The following is a 21,123-nucleotide window of genomic DNA, read 5'->3' on the forward strand; positions in this document are numbered from 1 at the left end:
ATTACTGGACTTTCATTTGGACAAAATATCTGTGTTGTTACGGCAATAAAATATATAGCCGCCCCCTATCTTCCCGTGGGTGTCGTAAGAGGCGACTAAGAGATAGCATAGTTCCACTACCACCTTGGAACTTAAAAAGCCGACCGGTGGCGGGATAACCATCCAACTGCTGTCAAACGCCCTTAGTAGTGGAATATCAAAAAATCCGTTCTTAGCGGACGTTTACTAACTATAATCTACCTCCCTGCTAAATTTCAAAAACCGCTGGATCTTTGTCCATCCATCCAGGATGGACAAAGATCCAGCGGTTTTAGAGTTCTCGTGATGAGTGAGTCAGTGACCTTTCTCTTTTATATATATAGATTACGATGCATTATTTGGACTCCTTTTCACCATCTATAGAGCATACATTTTAAATTTCGTCTCTTACTTTAAAAACATAGGCCTTTCATACAAACTTCCGACCCTCGTTTTATCTTTTACGTCCTATACAAAACCTACCTTCCAAATTTCAAGTATGTAGGTGTTATAGTTTCGGAGATTTCGTGATGAGTGAGTCAACCTACCATCCCCCGTTTTAACCCCAAAAGGGAGTTGGTTTCTAAAGATACATTATTTGGACATCTTCTCACCATGTATAGACCATACATTTTAAATTTCAAGTATCTTACTTCAAAAACATAGGACTTTCATACAAACTTCCAACCCCAGTTTTATCCCGTTAACGGTTCCCGTTCTCGGCGGATGTTTACGCCCTATAAGGAACCTACCTGCCAAATTTCAAGTTTATAGTTGTTATATTTTCGGAGATGTAGAAGATGCAGAGTGACCCGACATCTCTACGCAGTGCCAAATAATCGAGCCGATCGGAGAGAATCTTTTCGCCAACGATTCGAGCCGCTCGGCGTTGAACACGGTCAAATGGAAGAAGCTGGTACTGAGGCGCCCCAGTCCATAGGTGAGAGCAGTATGGGTAGCCATGTTGGGCCGGATCTGTGCTTTATATAATTGTAGGCGGTGGCAAGGCATGAAATACTGCTTCGCCCTACTGAGCACACCAAGGTTCTTCGAGGCTAGTTTAGCCTTTCCTTCCAGATGACCACGAAATTGCACATTGCTCGATATGTCGACGCCAAGTATCCCAATACTGGCCGAGGCTGTTAGGGGAGTGCCTTCAAATTTGAGAGGAACGACGAAGGGTGATTTTTTTTGCGGTAAACGCGCAAACTTGTGTCTTATTAGGGTTAAATTGGACTAGTTTATGTTGTCCCCATTGCGACACTTTGGCTAAAAGAGACTCGATTTCAGACACAAGTTTGTTCCGACGCTCATCGACTTGTTCCCGAGAAATATTAGGACGGCCTGTGTAAAAGGCGTCCCCGGTGCTGTCGTCCGCATAACAATGAATGCCACTAGTTTGTAACAGGTCATTGATATGCAGAAGGAACAAGGTAGGTGATAGTACAGTTCGTGATGAGTGATTCAACCTACCATCCCCCGTTTTAACACTAAAAGGGAGTTGATTTCTAAAGATACATTATTTAGACACCTTCTCACCATCTATAGAGCATACATTTTAAATTTCAAGTCTCTTACTTCAAAAACATATGATTTTCATACAAACTTCCAACCCCCGGTTAACCCCTTAGCGGTCGAGTTTCGTAAAATCCGTTCTTAGCAGATGTCTACGACTTATAAGGAGCTTACCTGCCAAATTTCAAGTTTGTAGGTGTTATAGTTTCGGAGATTTCGTGATGAGTGAGTGACCTTTCGCTTTTATATATATTATATAGAAGATTAAAAACCAATCAACAAAATAAAAAAAAAAATCAAGAATAGAAAATATTTATATAAAATTCAACATTTTTTTTTCAAATTGTATTTCTTCTATACTATCCGAAGGAACTTCGTTCCTACCTGGTGTCCCATGACACCACAAAAGTTTTTATTTAATTGTACAGTAACTCAAGCATAACTACGTTAGTAAAAATGAATGTTGCTAAGCGCATAACTCGAGGATGGCTCGACCAAATCGGCTAATTTATTTTTTGGATGTTCCTTAAGGCCCACGGAAGGTTTTAATACACAAAAAAAAAAAGATTTGTGGCCCACGGAGTATATTCTGTGGTCCGTGGTGTAGCCGGTGTTCATCGATTTATAAGACGTGATCACCTCAAAAAACGATAAAATGGTGTCAGAAATATGCACAGAGAAAAATAGTGTTTGCTCACAAACACCACTTCAATTTACATCGACAAGTAATGAGGGGGTGATAGACGTGCGAGTAAGTTCACGAACTTGTGGCTCGACGACCTTTTTTTAAGACGACGACCTCCTTTAAAGTACGCGTACTTAGCGTGACACACTAGGTGTCTCCCTAAGTACGCCTACTTTAAAACCGCCGAGTAAGTTCGTTGGCGATCCAACAAGCTTGAAATTTTGCTCGAAACATACCTCCGCTCGAATGTGTGGCAACACTGCGAGCAGCGAGCCGCCAATTTTAACCGACTTCCAAAAAAAGAGAATGTTCTCAATTCGATTCTAGATGTATGTTACCTCAGAACTTTTGACTGGGTGGACCGATTTCCATGATTTTTTTTTTAAACCAAAGGTGTCGTGTGGTCCCATTTAAATTTTATTGCGATCTAACACGTAATTTTTGGGTTATATCTAATAATGCGTATTTACTTGACTGTTTTTTCGTCTACCTACGATGTGTTACTTGATACAATTGAAGTCGGTTTTTTTACACACAATTATGTTTCGCCAGTCCGTGGACGTGCAACGCTTGTAATGTAGGTTTGTAATTCTTATTACTTTTGATTGAGAAATTACTCAAAATGAATTATTTCAGAACTTCGTCTTTTTTTGTTTTAAAATGTAATACGATACAATTCCTAAGTAACACAAAGCTTCTTGTCGACGACATCACAATACAGAATGAATAAGCTTCACGTGTATCACCGACGTCGAGCCGAATAAGTTCGCGATATTAAAAACCGCGTACTTTAAGTACGCACGTCTATCAATCCCTTAACACAGGTGGTCAAAAATTACTCAATTAATTCGCATTATTACGGATGACTCAAAAATACTTGTCAGATGTCGATGAAATTTGAATGTACATGCGTATACGTAATTTAAATATATATGTGTATGTTAGATGACATGCAACAGCTTTCGGTTAAAAAAAGAATCATTAAAATCGGTACATACAGTAAAAAGTTATGAAGTAAAGATTTAAAAAAAGATACAGTCGAATTGAGATCCTCCTCCTTTTTGAAGTCGGTTAAAAATATGTTTTTTTTTACATTGCCTAACTAAACAGGTCACAGTACGTGTCTATGACTCGCATGTAATGTTATGCATGTGTCTGTCTGCGCTGTAAGGCCGACTTTTACTTTCAGTCACGACGCTGGACGGCCAATGACTCCAGCCGCGGTTACTGCCAGGTAATCTATGGCATTACTATTATATACAACTACTAACATATTACGGCTAAAATAAGCCAAGTTGATATTATGCATATAAAATACTAGAATAAATAAATAAATAAACCCCTCACACTCAATAGCCCACACTGGGACTTACTCCTTTGTCGGGGGTGCAAGAACTAATTGCCCCGACACGCGTCGACCAAAAAAATATTTTTCGAGAAAGGATATAGGCTGTATAACATCATAAGATTACCGATGTGAGCGGAACTTCAATGAAAAATGTTGCAAAAGTCAGGCCGCTAGCTCTCTCAAGCAATGTTTCTCCTGGTTTCAGTGCGGGCTAAGACGCGGGATGAAGCTAGCGTTTGGTATTTGTTAAATGATGTGGAAAACGCTATCTTTATTTTTATATCTATTATATATATTTTTATTTTTCACCTGCTTGAAAATTCTAGAATTCTAGATTACAGACATTACGAAAATCCTAATTATTGTAAAAATTGATAGCTGGGAACATATAAACTTTTTAATTAATATCGAAGCCCTAACAAAATGAATTATGAAAATAATACCAAGTTTCTTTTGAAAGTTTTATTTAAAAACAAGCTGTGCCCGCTATTTCGTCCGCATGGAATTTAATAAAAAAATTATTGTTCATTTCGCAGAGTTATAAAATAAATATTTCTTAAATAAAAGTAGCCTAAGTTACTCTATCCCGTCCCGTCAAAATCGGTCCAGCCGTTTCAGAGATTAGCCGGAAAAAAACAGACAGACAGACAAAAATTATAAAAAATATTATTTTGGTATATGTACCGTATACATGTGTATTTAGTAAAAAGCTGTTATTTTAATATTACAAACAGACACTCCAATTTTATTTATTTGTATAGATAACTTTTTACCCGCCACCGGCATGCAACAACGGTAACAAATTTTAGAATTACGGAGCAACTCGGGTTCTATTCCCGTTAGAAGATATTTATACGTATAGAAATCACTCACTGTTTAATTACAATGCGTTTGTCCTACTGTGTCTCGTTTGTTATCATTAGCATCAGATAACGATCCTTACTCTTAATGAGATCGTAGGTCAATCATTCACCAACCAACATATAATCGACGACCGAGAATTAACTTCGAGCCAAATTATATTAACGCATTGTATTCATTCTTCATAACTAAAACTGCGGAAAAGAAATTACGCTTAGCGTCTAAATATTACTTGTCCTAAATTTTGAGATTCTTAACATACTGTCTCTGTGTGGAAGAAGAACAACTTTATAATTATATTATTAAATCAAATTAAATATTATTTAGGCAGTAATAATAATAATAAAAATAATATTTATTTATAGATTAACTATTTATTTAAGCTGATAATAATCAAATATTCATTATTATTTATTTTTATAAACAACTAGCCGACCCGTGTCCACTTCGTTGGGCGTTAATTATTATTTTTGTAGTAATAATAGTAAAATTTTCGTCTCGTTCGCATTTTTCCGAATTTTTTGTTTAATAAGCCTATATCACTCCTGAATAGTGTAGCTTTCTGTTAGTAACAGAATTTTCATGATCGGATCAGTATTTGCGAATATTACCCCCTACAAACAAACAAATTTAGAAACTTTACCTCTTTATAATATTACGAGTAGTATAGATTATTTTATTTTCTTGACTCATTTCAAAAATCCTTCATCATCGTCATCACTTCAGCCTATCGCAGTCCACTGCTGGACATAGGCCTCCACAAGTTCGCGCTGATGGAAATGAAAAGTTGCATGGAAGGATGGTCATTTTTAGAGCAAGAAACTTGAAGCTTATTTTTTAGGCTGTTGATTCGATATAAATAAATATGACAAGGTTATAAAATATCAATAGGGAATAATAGAGCATGAAAGTTTGACTGGAAATATGTAAGGTTTATATGAATGTTTTATAAGCTTGCGACAAGAGACAAAATATTAGAGCTATTCTGGTGTCCAAAATAAACCAAAAGATATATCCAAAAAATGCTGTCCAAATTCACTATTTCACGCGGACGAAGTCGCAGGCGTCGTTAGTTATTTTTAAAGAATAAACACCTACCCTAGCTAATACAGCTCACTACGTTATAGTAGATGTGGCCACATAACATCCTTTGATCGATATTCACATTTGGCGTTGCGACAAAGTATGCATCGTCTCATAAATTCGCGTCATCAAAGATTACCCAAAAAGTACTCATTATATCTCCATTATATTTAAATGGAACCACAATGACAAGTATTAGCTTTTGATTTATAAAAAAAAAAAAAAAACATCAAAATCGGTGCACCCAGTAGAAGGTTATAAAGTGTAATACAAAAAAAAATTCAAGCAATTCAAGTAAATACGCGTTATCAAAGATTACTCAAATAATAGTAATCAGAACTCGATCAAATTTAAATGAGACTACATGACAAGCAATAAAATTCGATTAAAGAATCATCAAAATCGGTAAACCCGGTAAAAGTTATACCGTTTAATATAACGTAAGTCGATGAACAAATAGTCAAGTAAATACGCATTATTAGATATAACTCAAAAAACACTTATCAGATCTCAATTAAATATAAATGGGACCAAATGATAAGTATAAGCTTTTGATTTAATAAAAGAAACACCAAAATCGGTGCACCTAGTCAAAAGTTCTGAAGTAACATACATAAAATAAAAAAAAATACAATGGAATTTAGAACCTCCTCCTTGCTTTGCATTGCGGTGTGGTGTGGTGCGTTGCAGCTCGGTTGACCAGAGCTCCTGAGAGATTGGGGGTAGGGTCGGCAATGCGTTTGCGATGCTTCTGGTGTTGCAGGCATCTTTAAGGTATGGTAATCGCTTACCATAATGTGAGCCATACACTTGTTTGCCGACCTAGTTGTAAAGTTTGTGAAAAAAAAATGTGTGTGAGTACATAAGTACGCACGTAAAAAGTTATCCTTCATTGGCTAGCTAACTTCACGTTACTAACTTCTTCTTTGTTTACTAGCTAATTTCAGGTTTAAGTTTTTTTTCGTGACGGTATACGTGCGCATCATAAAATTTTACTCTCATCATTTTTCCCTAACATGCCAAAAGAAGTATAACTTTACGTATTTGTAGTAATCTATGATTTTAGCTGCCGCCGTCAACGTGATAACTAGTTGGATTTTGCTCTATCATTTACGAACCTTTTAATCTCATTGAACAAAGTCTAATTGAGTGTTTTTGATCTCCACTTATTATAATAACCAATTTCGTTACAATCTGACCAATATTTTTTTGCGAAAGAGAAAATTAAATATAACTAGCTGACCCGGCGAACTTAGTATCGCCTAACACAAACTTTATCGTATGGTATTAAAGTTCAAATTGACTTTTAAGTATTATCACAAATCTTTTGTATGGGAGTATAGAAAAGTTATAATATTCGAGGAAGGATTTTGTACCCATTTTCTATTATAGCTTTTTCATAACAATTTTATGTATAAAAGACTATTGTATACAACAAGAGTAGCAAATAAATTAATTGAAATAAACTGTACCAAAAATGTTTAACTTTATCACAGTCGTGTAGTTTTACTCCGTAAAATGAAATGTACAAGTCAAAAACGTCAACGTCAATGTTTTTTGTAATTAAAGATTATGTTATCTATATAAATATATAGATAACATACACAACATAAGAGCGTAAAGAATAATTACTATAAAAAAAAAATTATGCTATATATCATAATGTATTTAGGTATTCACCATTTCGCAATATTATAAATATTCTTATTCAGAATAGTAATTTTCATTCTAAAAGACGTTCATAAACTTTTACATATTATATTTGAAAAATAATTAAAAACCAATGTTTTTATAGCGTTAAAATCCCGATTCTTTCGTCATACGTTATCACAAATTATCAAGTTCACTAATTACAATTGCAGATAAGACATAATATTGAATTTATTCCTTACAGTAAGTTACAGTCCTACGGGCGTTACGTAGCGATATGGCTAGTCTAACTCAAAGAGTTTTGAATCTCAACAAATTATTTAAACGTGTTAACAATGGGACAAAAAGGCTTTCATCTCATTTTACATATTTTCCGGACAATGAAAAACCAGTGGAAGGTAAGTAACGGGAACTAAATTGAATAAATAAATTTGATAAACAGTTTTCATAGTAAGGATACTTTAATTTAGCAATCCTATAGTTCAATACAATCTTCTTTAATTTATTTCTCTAACAATTTGTAGAACTGCTTATAACTACCAAACAATTACTGTGATTAGAAATCTACTCAGAATACTAATATTTGTAAGCTCAATTAATAACAAAAGATAATTTTGCTTCTTTATATTAGAAATATTTAAAATATCTTATCGGTTACTTATAATACTTAGGGGTTACTTTATAAGGTAAACATAATTTTTCTCAATAGGTAATAAAGGATTTTACAGATGATTGTTTGATTTTTATTTATAATTATTTATTTATTTTTTTGTAATATAATTATGGGATGTGAACAATTAATTAAAATTTACAACTTAAGTACTTATGTTGCATGTGGTTTCTCCATAAGCTTACATTTAGCTACTATGCAAAAACTAGCTTATAGGTAACTGCGTGATGTTAGTATAGATTATTTTTCTTTTTTCTTTTTTTTAGTTTCAAAAAATTCTTAGAAATAAGTTTGTTTAGTTTATTAATTACAAGTAACAAATCATTCCTTTTATATATATATTTGAATAGATAAAACATTAGATGAAGTTTATGTATGTATATGTCAGAGGTTTTAATATCAAATTACATTTTTCATATATAACTATAGGTACATAGTTGTGGTATGTTTCCAGACCTCCGGCATCCATAGGATAATCCATTAAGATTTATTCTTCATTGAGTGTGAGACACCACTTATCATTTATTTATTTTTTATTCAGGAGAATATTCGAAAATGAATATGATGCAGGCTATAAACAATGCCATGGATTTGACACTCAAGAATGACCCTACGGCTGTGGTGTTTGGTGAAGACGTGGCTTTCGGTGGTGTCTTCAGGTGTGCTTTAGGATTACAGGTACAATTTACAATGTTCAATGTTTTACATCTTTTATTAAAGAATACTGAGGAATAGTTAGTTTACACTAGATATTTGTACTTTTTGTATAAAAGTATTTGGTTCTTGGATACAAAATTGCAAATTTTCTAACTTTCTAATATCTACATTAGTTATAACATTTTTTTTTTTTTTTTGATAACTTAAATTCCAAACTTTTCTATAAATAACATAAAAATATATTTTTGAATATATGTATTTAGTTTAGGATTATGAGTTTGTGTTGTTATAAATTTCCAATTTTTGTTAGTATTTAATAATAGCATACTTTATTTTATTTGTTTTTATATGTTCTACACAATGTATAAAACAAAAAGGTTAAATTACCCATAAATAAAACAACCATAAATAATCAAAGAACTTGAGACAGCTATTGTATAGCTAGAATATGAACAATAAAAGGAAAGTATTTTATAAAAATATATTTATTCTATGCTCTAGTTATGCTTATCAGGAAATAAATGACATTTTAAAAGTAATTACTTCTTCTTCTTCTTTAAAGACTATGGCTCCATCAGCTTTTCGCCGATGATTTTGCCAATGACAAGTACCTACTGAAAGTGTATAAGTCCGGAAATGGTCCGTTTTTGACAGTACAATAGTGGGATAAGCCGCTTAAACTGCAGTTAGTTGAAAATATTTGACATGACTATTTAACTTTAATTTATTGGTAAATTATAATTTTATATCATTGGTTCTAATAAACTTAGTTAAGACAACACAAAAAGAAGATGGCACTAAAGTTAGAAGATAAACAAACATTAACCGGCCGCGGAATGTTTTTGGGAAGCATATCATATAGTGATACAGTTAATTTCAGACAATTAAAAAATAAATGATCGAGAGATCCTTCCTCCAAGCCACATTCACATAAGGATTTATCACGAATGCGTAACTTAGCTAAGAACACAGGTGTGCAGGAGAAACCCAATCGTATATGAATAATTATCGACGTAGTAATTTTACCTAGGTCGGAGTATTTAAAAAACCATGGCTTGGTAGTGATACACGGCTGGATATTGCCATAATATTTACCTGTAACTAGTCTTGAAGATTGCCATAATCTATCCCAAGAATTATCCAGGCATTGTTTAGCCAAACTTCTAAAGTCTCGGGTAAAGCATTTATTATATTTATCGCAGCCTAGGTGAATCGCGTCTTTTGCACATATGTCTGCCATCTCATTACCTGTTATACCGCTGTGACTCGGTATCCAAGCAAGCGCTACTTCAATATTCGACTGATGACATTTGAACAGTGTTTCTTTTATCTTTAGAGTAATGGGAAGATTATTTTTAGCATGAAATGGACTTTTCAATAAATCCTGGAGGCAGCTTCGAGAGTCAGTGAATACTACAGATTTATTAAGACCATGAGATTCAATATACAAGACAGCTTCCAAAATGGCAATACATTCACCTGAGAAAGTTGAGGAGAGAGGAGGCAGTTTGTAATTCAAGATAATATTGTATTTAGGAATCCAGACAGCAGAACCAACGTTTAACTCGGGGTTAATTTTAGATGAGTCAGTGAAGAAATGTAACCATTCTGACCAGTCCGAATCGATTATTCTATTAAACTCAAGTGCGGCACCAGCTGATTCTTTAGTAATTCCTAGGTTCAAGATAATTCTAGGTTGATATATCAAGGAATCGTAGCTATACGTGAATAGTGGATTTTTGTCAAACTGATATATACTATTGATGTTGATTTTAAGAAAAGATTTAGTAAGGGGAGGTTTATCTTTATAGGTCCAAAAATTTGAATTATTAATAAGCTGATTGAGATCATGGAGTTTATTAATTAAAGGGTGAGAAAAGTTTTGTACGGCATTAACAAGGAACCTGTCACATAAGAACTGTCTGCGAAGATGTAAAGGAGGATCAACCAATTCCACTTGAAGGGCATTAGTAGGAGACATTTTCATTGCTCCAGCTATAATTCGTAGGCATTTCACTTGTAATCTAGTCCAATATGAGAGAGCAACCTTATTACATGGTTCCAAAACGAAACTTGCATAGTCAAAATGGCTACGTATAATCGCATTGTACAACAACTTCTGCGAATAAGGGTGCGATCCCCATCTAACGCCCGAGAGAGATCTTAGAATATTAATATTTTTTTCACATTTGTTAGAAATATAATTTAGATGTTGAACGCCCGACATTTTGGAGTCCAGTATGACTCCCAAAAATTTTACGTGATTCTGAATGGCAATAGGTTGGCTATTGATGTGAAGAGACACGCTATCTGGGACAGAGCGTTTTCGAGTGAAAACGATGCCAGAGCATTTTGGGACAGACAAGGTAAGACCATGATCAGTTAACCAATTATTTAAGTAGTACAGGGCAGAATTAAGTCTAGAAGTGCCCTCGGAAAAAGTGGAAGAACAAGAATAAAGAGCAATGTCATCAGCATATTGCAAAAACAGAGGACCGATTTGTCAAGGTCGTAAGTATACAAATTGTACAAAAGGGGGCTCAGAACGGAGCCCTGAGGAAGCCCTTTCCAGACTATTCTTTTTGGAAGTAATAAACCTTGGACGCGAACCGTGATGTATCGGGCAGAGTAAAGATTAAAAACAATATTGATCATTTTCATCGGCAAGTTTAAGTTAAACATTTTCGGACGGAGAATACTGAGCTCAACGTTATCGTATGCAGATGAGATATCAAGGAAGGCGCCAATAACATGTTTCCCAGAGCTAAGGGCACGCCAAACATCGGTGGTAAAGATGCTGAGGCTATCTAAAGAGCACCTTCCCCTTCCTAAAGCCAAATTGATATTTAGACAATAGGCCTCGACTCTCTATAAGCCACTCTAATCTATTTTTAATAAGGTGTTCCATAATTTTAGTCATAACAGATGAAAGAGCAATTGGTCTATATGAAGAAGGATTCCTGGGGTCTTTATTGGGTTTTAGGATAGGAATGATAATATGAGTTTTCCACGAATCAGGGACAATTCCGGAGCTATAGATTAAATTATAGATATCAAGCAGATATAGTTTAACAGAAGTGGGGGATTTCATAATAAAGGAGTATGGGATACCATCGATCCCAGGCGAAGAATCCTTAAGTCCATCAAGGGCAGAAAGTAGTTCGTTTAAAGAGAAGGAATCGTTGAATCTTTCGGAAGTCATGCAAGAGGGAAGACATAAAAAAATGTTTTCAGAAGGAACATAGGGAGGAGCTAGATTATTAACAAAGTTAGGCAACCAGTAAGAGGAATCGTTAGAAGAGACGATACGGTCATCCTGAAAAATTTGTCTGAAAGATTTTATTTTTCTCCACACAAGCGAGGCAGGAGCTCGCGGTGACAAAGACTCGCAGAAGTTACGCCACCCACTAGACTTTTTCTTTGAGAGTAAGCGCTTAGTCTTAGCAGTTGTTTTCTGTAAATTTAGGTAATTAATCATCGATAAATCAGAAAGATAGGTAACCTCAGCAGCCTTGCGTTTCCGAATACTATCTGTGCATTCAGAGTCCCACCATGGGGGCGAAGGTATTTTATCTAGAAAAGAATTTTTAAGTGGAATTGATTCATCAGCTGCAGAGGTTAGACACACACACACACACACAGAGTTAGTGTGTGATGAACATTAAAATCTCCTAAGATGACAAGAGGAGACGAAAATGTGGATAAGATATTGTTTAATTCTGAAATTAATGCTGAACTAGGGTGTGGTAAATAGATTGAAAACAATAATACATTAAATATTTTTGCACCAATTATTTGAAAACCAGGACCATGGTAAGGGATATGAATTTGCGAGAAGGTAACAGTTCTATCAATCAGAAGAGCGGACCCTCCGTAGCCATCATCTCTGTCATCACGTAAGCACAAGTAGCCAGGTACTCTAAATATAGAACGAGGCTGAAGCCTAGATTCTGAAAGAGCAAATATTGCAGGTTTATATTTATTGATTAAATAAATTAATTCATGTTTTTTATTTCGAATACTTCTACAATTCCATTGAATCCATTCCATTGAAATTGATCGTGCGACCCAGCATTTTTTACTAAAGTAGATATAAAAGTTTGCAATAAACTTAGGACATTGTTCGGTAAAGCGTCTCCAAACTTAGAGATCATGTTGACAAGAGCGCAGACCAAAATCTCAATTAAATTATCGTTAGGAGTTAAATTTGGGGTCGGCTCAATCATTTGGGGATTAGGAAAAGCACAACCGTTAGGCATGGTAGATTTAGGAGAGTTGGTGAGGGAGGAAAGAGCATAAACATCATAAGAGGGGCGCAAAGGGGTACTAGGACGAGGAGTACTGAACACCGTTTTACGGTAGGAGGTAGAGGGAATGGTAGGAGAGCTTTGGGATTGGTGAGTGATTTGAGGAGAAGGATCTGTAGGAGAGCTTTGGGATCGGTAAGTGACTTGAGGAGAGGGCTCTAGCCTAGGCGACGCTTGAGAAGCTGCAGCATAGGATAGCCGGGGCAGATGAGGGACACGCGATGAAGCCTCTGTGTAACCAATACTCTCTTTGGTCATAATTAGTTTAATCTGCTTTTGCCTTTCATGCTCCGGACACTTTGAAGATTCTGTAGCCTTATGATTGCCTCTGCAGAAAAGACAAGAGACATTTTCATCTGAGACAGAGCAGGTTTCGCCAGAGTGAGGTTGGGCACATTTGTAGCATCGGGGGGTGGAACGGCACTGGCCCTTAGTGTGACCGAAACGGCAACAAGCAAAGCATTGGATGATCGGTAATTGGTACAAAGAAACACGAAGGGATGCGTGAAAACAAAAAACTCTCTCAGGTAAATTCTGTCCAAGAAAGGTTAGGGCAACTGTAGTAGTAGGTATCCACTCAGGTTTTCCATCGGTAATTCTTTTTTTATTTAGGCGACGAGCTTTGATGACTTTACCGCAGTTATGAGGGTATTCCATTCCCTCAACCATATCTGATAAAGACCATTCAATGGGGACAGAGCGGACCACGCCAATCCTCGTGACTTGATATTGTGGGATAGAAGCCTCGTAGTTATTTGCGGATAGAATAGTATTATGGATAAATAAATTTGCTAGATCAGCCGACAAAAAATCTACAGAAATCCTATTTCTGCCTAGGTTTTTAATGCCTCCGTTAACAATTCCATTTGTGGAGTTCTTATAAAGGAACTGTGCGAAATTGAGAAGGCGAATGGATGGACCAGATTTTTGCACAGATTCCAATTTAGAAATATGAACAGAAAAGGGACCTTTATCATCCTGATTATAAGCAACTTTATTACCTGTGAAATCTGGATCAGTATAAGTGTCTAGCACAGAGGCAGACGGAGGAGAGGCTTTCTTTACACTTTCAGGAACAGGATCCATTGACAAGTGCCTTTTATTGCCGCCAACGCCGCCACCTCTCCCATCAGGAGGAGGTGAAGCGTCCCACTCCATATTAGGGACTACCACTTATTACATAAAATAAAAACAGCACTACTATTCAAAACAAACCGCCACAGTATACAAAATTCAACAATAAACACAAAAATTTCCACCAAATAATAGGAAAGATACAATAGCACGTGTTGACTCTCACCTACCCTCAAACCAAAAGTAATTAAACAATTTCCATTTTCATTACTGTACACAAATTTTAGTAGTCAACTGTTATAACTGTATACTTAGAATATAGGCATAGATAGAGCATTTTATAATAAAAAAAACCTACTACACTATACTGTATTTCTTTTTATCAGTAAATAAATCACATTTTAAAAGTAGTTAATATGTAAATTTTCAGGAAAAATATGGCAATGACAGGGTGTTTAACACTCCACTCTGTGAACAAGGTATCGCTGGGTTCGGTATCGGAATGGCTACAGCCGGTGCTACAGCAATTGCAGAGATACAATTTGCCGATTATATTTTCCCTGCATTTGATCAAGTTAGTCTTATTTCCTTTTTTCTAACTATTAAACTGCTATATTTGTAACAGTTTTATATCACAAGAGGCCTCTTTCTCCTACATTAATTTAAAGTGTTTATTAAAAAGAAATTAATAGATAAAGCCGCGATTCGGTGCAGGCTTCCATAGTTGGTAAAGATGTGTGGACTTAGCGACGTTGTATTTCATGCAAGATATTGTTAGTTTTGTTCTGAAACACAGTTTATATATTGTTTTCAAAAGAGTAACTGCCAAGTTTCATGCCAATTCTTCTCTACAGAATCACGGTAACTTTACTTTTAAAAATAATAATAACTTTCAAAATTTTAATTTGTAAAATGACGATTCGAAAGTACTTTTGAAGCCTATTTGAATAAAGTAATTTTTTTTATTTTAGTCCGTTGGCCCAGTTTGTAGTTATCCTGCTTTCTGCTCCGGAAGTATTTATTTGTATAAGTATTATTTATATCTATGTTTTTCGAAAAAAAAATGTAGCTATACCAGTCGACTGTTACCTATAACACAAGCATTAAGTTGCTTACTTTAGGAACAGACGACGGTGTGTGTATGTTGTAAATATTTATTTATTTATTTTTATTTTCAATGACCAGAAGTGAGATGTTACAGGGTGAATCGATTGTGATCGAAAAAAAAGAAAGACTAGTACTATTTTATTGAAAAAATCGGTTAGTTTTCTATTCTGTATTGCGCAGTTACAGTCTGTAACTTTCCCATTGCTGGGTAAAAATGGCTTGGCAAGTTTAATTTGGGATGAAAATAATGCTCAATATCATGTTACCTATCGCTGCTTTAGCGATAAGGCTGCCTGTTGCAACTAATCCAAATTTATTTTTTATTTATTTTTTTTACTTAATTAAACTTATGTTACTTTTGTGTTGGTGTGCAAAAAGTGTAAATAAATAAAAATAAATAAATCCTTTCAAATATCAAGCAGATTAATAATATGGATATTATATGTTTTGTAAATATTATATTAAAGCCATTATAATATTAAAATATTGGAGGTTTTTAATGTTTAGGTTCTGGTATAGTTTATCAAATATATGTTTAATCTGTGAGATATTTTACTACTGCATTAAATAATTGTAACTGTTAATATGAGACTCTTATTTATTATTTTATGTATATTTGCAACTGCACCCCACAGGGTACAGTATATCAAGAGGCGTTTATTTGACTATTTATTGTTTCTGTACAATGTGAGTTAGCTACAGGCGACTATGGCACTTTTTTATTATTTTCTGTAAATATGCAGCTACATCCCACAAGGGACTGTTTATCGTGAGTCGCTTTTCCTGTATATCTGCAGCTGCAACCACAGGGTACTGTTAAACATAAAGTGTTTATTTTATTAATATTATCATTATCTTTTTAACGTGTAGCTAGTGAATGAGGCAGCGAAGGCCCGCTACCGCTCAGGGGGTCAGTTTGAATGCGGGGCCCTCACTGTTAGGAGTCCGTGTGGAGCGGTCGGCCACGGGGGCCTGTATCACTCACAGAGCCCTGAAGCTTTCTTCGCACACGCGCCTGGCTTAAAAGTATTATAGTATTTCAGTTTTTTTAATAACAAAACACACACACACACACACGAACACATTCGTATATGAATACATATATGTATTCATATATGATAAATAAATTGTGGTGTATCCACACTTATATTGTTGGTGTGAATTGAATTTGTTCAAATTCTATATTTCCCACAATATGTAAGTCATTTCCCAAAGTAAAGCTTTAGCCACACCTTAAAATATCAGCTATTTGTTAATCAATGTGTCATCAAAACCAGTTTAGCAGATTCTCTCATTATTGACAAGTTAAAACTTAAAAAATGGAAACGAATATTTCATTTTAAAATGTAATAATTTGTTGTATATTTAATATATTATTGGAATATTTCCAGGTGGTAGTACCAAGAGGACCAATAACAGCAAAGGGGTTATTACTATCGTGTATACAAGACAGGGACCCGTGTATATTCCTGGAGCCCAAGATTCTGTACCGTTCCGCTACTGAAGATGTACCAGTGGATAACTTCACACTACCCATTGGAAAGGCACAGGTTTTGCGACAGGGTACGTTGACTTTGATTAAAAAATCGTAATTGATAAAAAAACAGCGAGTATACGGTACCTATAGCGTTTATTTATACTGTCGTTGAAACGTTAACAAATCGAGGAACCGCCATTTTGAAAAACAAAAGATCGGGTAACTGCTGATATAGACAATATAAAAACGGTACTTACATATGAAACAAGTAATAGGTTAATTATGCTTCAGGGAGTAAAAAGTTAATGAGTAAAATATAGCCAGTAATTAAATTTAGAAAACATTTACTCACCACCGATTTGCAGTATTATATTATAATATAATTAAATATATTTTTCTACAGTCACTAGTGATCACTGCCAATAAAATATGTTGTATAAACTTGAGCAGTGATAAAAAATCTTAATAAATCCTATAAAAAATTAAACTAAACGCCGTTGAAACCACCCAGGATACGTCCTATAATTAATTAATTAAGAAGAATAATTATATAAATTTTAGAACACCATCTTTAGGATAAACGTGTAGTTGCTCACACAACGTCCTGTATACATATTTATTTCGCTTCATGATTGCGTGAGTCTTCAATACACCAATTGTATCTCCGATAAAATATCCTTTGAAATAACAACACTAGTAAAATAATACTATCAATAGTTATGGCATTGTAAAAAAGTTTTTGTTCACAACGAAATAGGTCCACGCTTTTACAAGTAATATTGTGTCTTTAAGATTAAAGCGTAGCGGTTACTGTAATGATATTATTGATGGTGATGACAATGTTCCAGGCGACGCGGCGACACTGATAGGCTGGGGGACACAGGTTCATGTATTGTTGGAAGTGGCCCAAATGGTCCAGGATAAGTTGGGAGCCAGCTGCGAGGTCATCGATCTCATGTCTATCCTGCCGTGGGACCAGGAGACTGTTTTTAATGTGAGCACTGTACTGCTACGACTGTTTAAAATACGGAGGGCAGGGGTTGATTTAATGGAATCCAAAAATACAGCCCCGGGGCGTCCACAATATAGTGGCTCCACTAGACCTTTCCGACAAAAAATAAATTCTTACAAATTTCAACTAGTATGCAACTTTTTCTTTGTCATTTTTTTTTCACTGTTTTACCTCACCTTCAGTATTTTGTACATAAATGATTGTATTGTTCTTAAGTATAGAAAAAAAACGACTCACCTATTATAAAAAAAAATGTGGGAAATAAGTGGGGGGGGGGGTGATAAATTCATAAATCTGATTTTTTTTAGTCTGAACAAAACTTTGAAATAAAAATTCTTTACCCACGCTTAACTTGGAAAGTAAGCTGGTAAATGCGTGACCAAGGCTTTATGAAAAGTGTGATAAAAAGAGTTACGTTTCGTATATCTAAGACACAGTGGAGGCCTATTGTGCAGAAGTTTTACTTCAGTCGTGTGGTCTAAAGCACACTCGTTTGTTTTTTTTCAGTTTAAATCCAAAGGTTGCCTAGAAAAAAAATATCTATGAAATAAGGCCGAATTTTTTACTTTATTTGTTTTATATTTTTTTTTTATCTGGTGTACAATTATTATTATTACATATTGTTTTATTATCGTTACAGTCGGTGAAGAAAACAGGCCGCTGTCTGATAGCACATGAAGCACCACTCACTTGCGGATTCGGGGCCGAACTAGCCGCTGCCATACAGGTGACCTCACAACTAGCTTTAATATTTATAGATATGTAGATCTATTTATTACTTTATTATAATATCTAATCTATCTCTCTCATCTAATCATTAATTTTATACATCTATAAATCTTTCTGGTCATAAATATAGTACGAGATCTGGCTTATGGAATGTCCAGTGAGCGCGCAAGCACGGTTATAATTTACAATGAAAGGACGGTTTATCCAGAACCAACTCACTTCTTTAATTTAATAACTTTATTAATTGATTGCCGTTGTCTGGATGTGATTCATTAGGCAACTTATCAGATATACGTCGATATGTGTATTATCTTGCACATGTACTGGATCATTTTCATTAGACACATGAGAGTATATATTTCTTAAGCCAGATCTTAGACTAATAATGCTGTGAAAATAAGTATATTTCTTCACTAATTTTATACCACTAAAGACATTTGCATTTATACTAATTTTTGTAAGGTTTCATATCAAAACTGTCAACAAAACCATGATCATATGGTATTTAAAACCAATGAAATAAGTTATTTTAAAGTTGAAAGTGAATAAAATTAGTCATTATCAAGGTAATCAACTTGACGCTTGTGTTACAGGTAACAGCGGGTTGATATAGCTATGCTATGTTGGCGATAAACTCCGAAACTACTGAACCAATTTTTATCAAATTTTGTAAGCATCTGTAATTTGGTCCAACTTGGGAGATAGGCTAGTTTTTATCTCAATTATTGATTTCAATATTGGTTATTGCAAATTAAATATTTATTATACGACTTTAGTGTGTTAATATCGGTTACTTCTATAAAATCTTAATAGATGTCGGCTCGGCATCTAAATTGCACAGATATCTGGTAGATGGCGCTGCATTTCTATATCTAGATTATATATGGCGCGTTTGAATATAGAATTTATATATATTTTAATAAATTATAATTACTGAACCACAGCAATGCGTGGCTGGGTCAGCTAGTAAATATATATAATTACTCCCAGACTCAGGCGGGAATCGAACCCACAGCACTAATCAAAAATGTTATTGTGTATATTTATCATTGGAAGAGCGATGTCCCTAATACAAGCATGATGTGCTTATTAGGAGGCTTCATATACTACTGTTTAAGCTATTTTGTATGGAAATATATTTTTATCTATCTGCAATCAGCCATTTGATATAATCAGATTCGTTGGACTATTAATGTTTTGTATGGAGCGTCAAATCCACTAACTACTAATATGGAAAGAAATAAACGATTGTTTCTTATTTATATATATCTTATTCTTCGAACCGCCCCCGCAGGCCGAGTGCTTCCTGCACCTCGAGGCCCCAGTGCAGCGTGCGGCGGGCTGGGACGCGCCCTTCCCGCACGTGTTCGAGCCCTTCTACCTGCCCGGCCGCTGGCGCTGCTTCGACTACATCTCGCAACTGCTCAAATATTAGCGCCTCCCCTACTGCCCCAACATCAGCGCCTCCCCTACTGCCCCAACATCAGCGCCTCCCCTACTGCCCCAACATCAGCGCCTCCCCTAGTGCCCCAACATCAGCGCCTCCCCTACTGCCCCAACATCAGCGCCTCCCCTACTGCCCCAACATCAGCGCCTCTCCTAGTGCCCCAACATCAGCGCCTCCCCTACTGCCCCAACATCAGCGCCTCCCCTACTGCCCCAACATCAGCGCCTCCCCTACTGACCCAACATCAGCGCCTCCCCTAGTGCCCCAACATCAGCGCCTCCCCTACTGCCCCAACATCAGCGCCTCCCCTACTGCCCCAACATCAGCGCCTCCCCTAGTGGCCCAACATCAGCGCCTCCCCTACTGCCCCAACATCAGCGCCTCCCCTACTGCCCCAACATCAGCGCCTCCCCTAGTGCCCCAACATCAGCGCCTCCCCTAGTGCCCCAACATCAGCGCCTCCCCTACTGCCCCAACATCAGCGCCTCCCCTACTGCCCCAACATCAGCGCCTCCCCTAGTGCCCCAACATCAGCGCCTCCCCTACTGCCCCAACATCAGCGCCTCCCCTACTGCCCCAACATCAGCGCCTCCCCTACTGACCCAACATCAGCGCCTCCCCTAGTGCCCCAACATCAGCGCCTCCCCTACTGCCCCAACATCAGCGCCTCCCCTACTGCCCCAACATCAGCGCCTCCCCTAGTGGCCCAACATCAGCGCCTCCCCTACTGCCCCAACATCAGCGCCTCCCCTACTGCCCCAACATCAGCGCCTCCCCTAGTGCCCCAACATCAGCGCCTCCCCTACTGCCCCAACATCAGCGCCTCCCCTACTGCCCCAACATCAGCGCCTCCCCTAGTGCCCCAACATCAGCGCCTCCCCTACTGCCCCAACATCAGCGCCTCCCCTACTGCCCCAACATCAGCGCCTCCCCTACTGCCCCAACATCAGCGCCTCCCCTACTGCCCCAACATCAGCGCCTCCCCTACTGCCCCAACATCAGCGCCTCCCCTACTGCCCCAACATCAGCGCCTCCCCTAGTGCCCCAACATCAGCGCCTCCCCTACTGCCCCAACATCAGCGCCTCCCCTACTGCCCCAACATCAGCGCCTCCCCTACTGCCCCAACATCAGCGCCTCCCCTACTGACCCAACATCAGCGCCTCCCCTAGTGCCCCAACATCAGCGCCTCCCCTACTGCCCCAACATCAGCGCCTCCCCTACTGCCCCAACATCAGCGCCTCCCCTAGTGGCCCAACATCAGCGCCTCCCCTACTGCCCCAACATCAGCGCCTCCCCTACTGCCCCAACATCAGCGCCTCCCCTAGTGCCCCAACATCAGCGCCTCCCCTACTGCCCCAACATCAGCGCCTCCCCTACTGCCCCAACATCAGCGCCTCCCCTAGTGCCCCAACATCAGCGCCTCCCCTACTGCCCCAACATCAGCGCCTCCCCTAGTGCCCCAACATCAGCGCCTCCCCTACT

The 21,123-nt window shown here is 37.1% G+C and overlaps 1 protein-coding gene across 1 annotated transcript; it reads left to right on the forward strand.

Annotated features, from left to right (window-relative positions):
- The first annotated feature begins 7,437 nt into the window (after positions 1-7,437).
- LOC123655037 (2-oxoisovalerate dehydrogenase subunit beta, mitochondrial) lies at positions 7,438-19,707 on the forward strand. Its single transcript, XM_045590884.1, has 8 exons — positions 7,438-7,558; positions 8,372-8,508; positions 14,299-14,442; positions 15,846-16,001; positions 16,367-16,538; positions 17,301-17,446; positions 18,105-18,191; positions 19,488-19,707. Exons 1-8 carry the CDS (start codon positions 7,438-7,440, stop codon positions 19,626-19,628), a joined length of 1,104 nt encoding a protein of 367 aa, XP_045446840.1. The 3' UTR covers positions 19,629-19,707.
- The last annotated feature ends 1,416 nt before the right edge of the window (positions 19,708-21,123 follow it).

Source organism: Melitaea cinxia, chromosome 7 (genome assembly GCF_905220565.1).
Source record: "Melitaea cinxia chromosome 7, ilMelCinx1.1, whole genome shotgun sequence".
NCBI lineage: Eukaryota > Metazoa > Arthropoda > Insecta > Lepidoptera > Nymphalidae > Melitaea > Melitaea cinxia.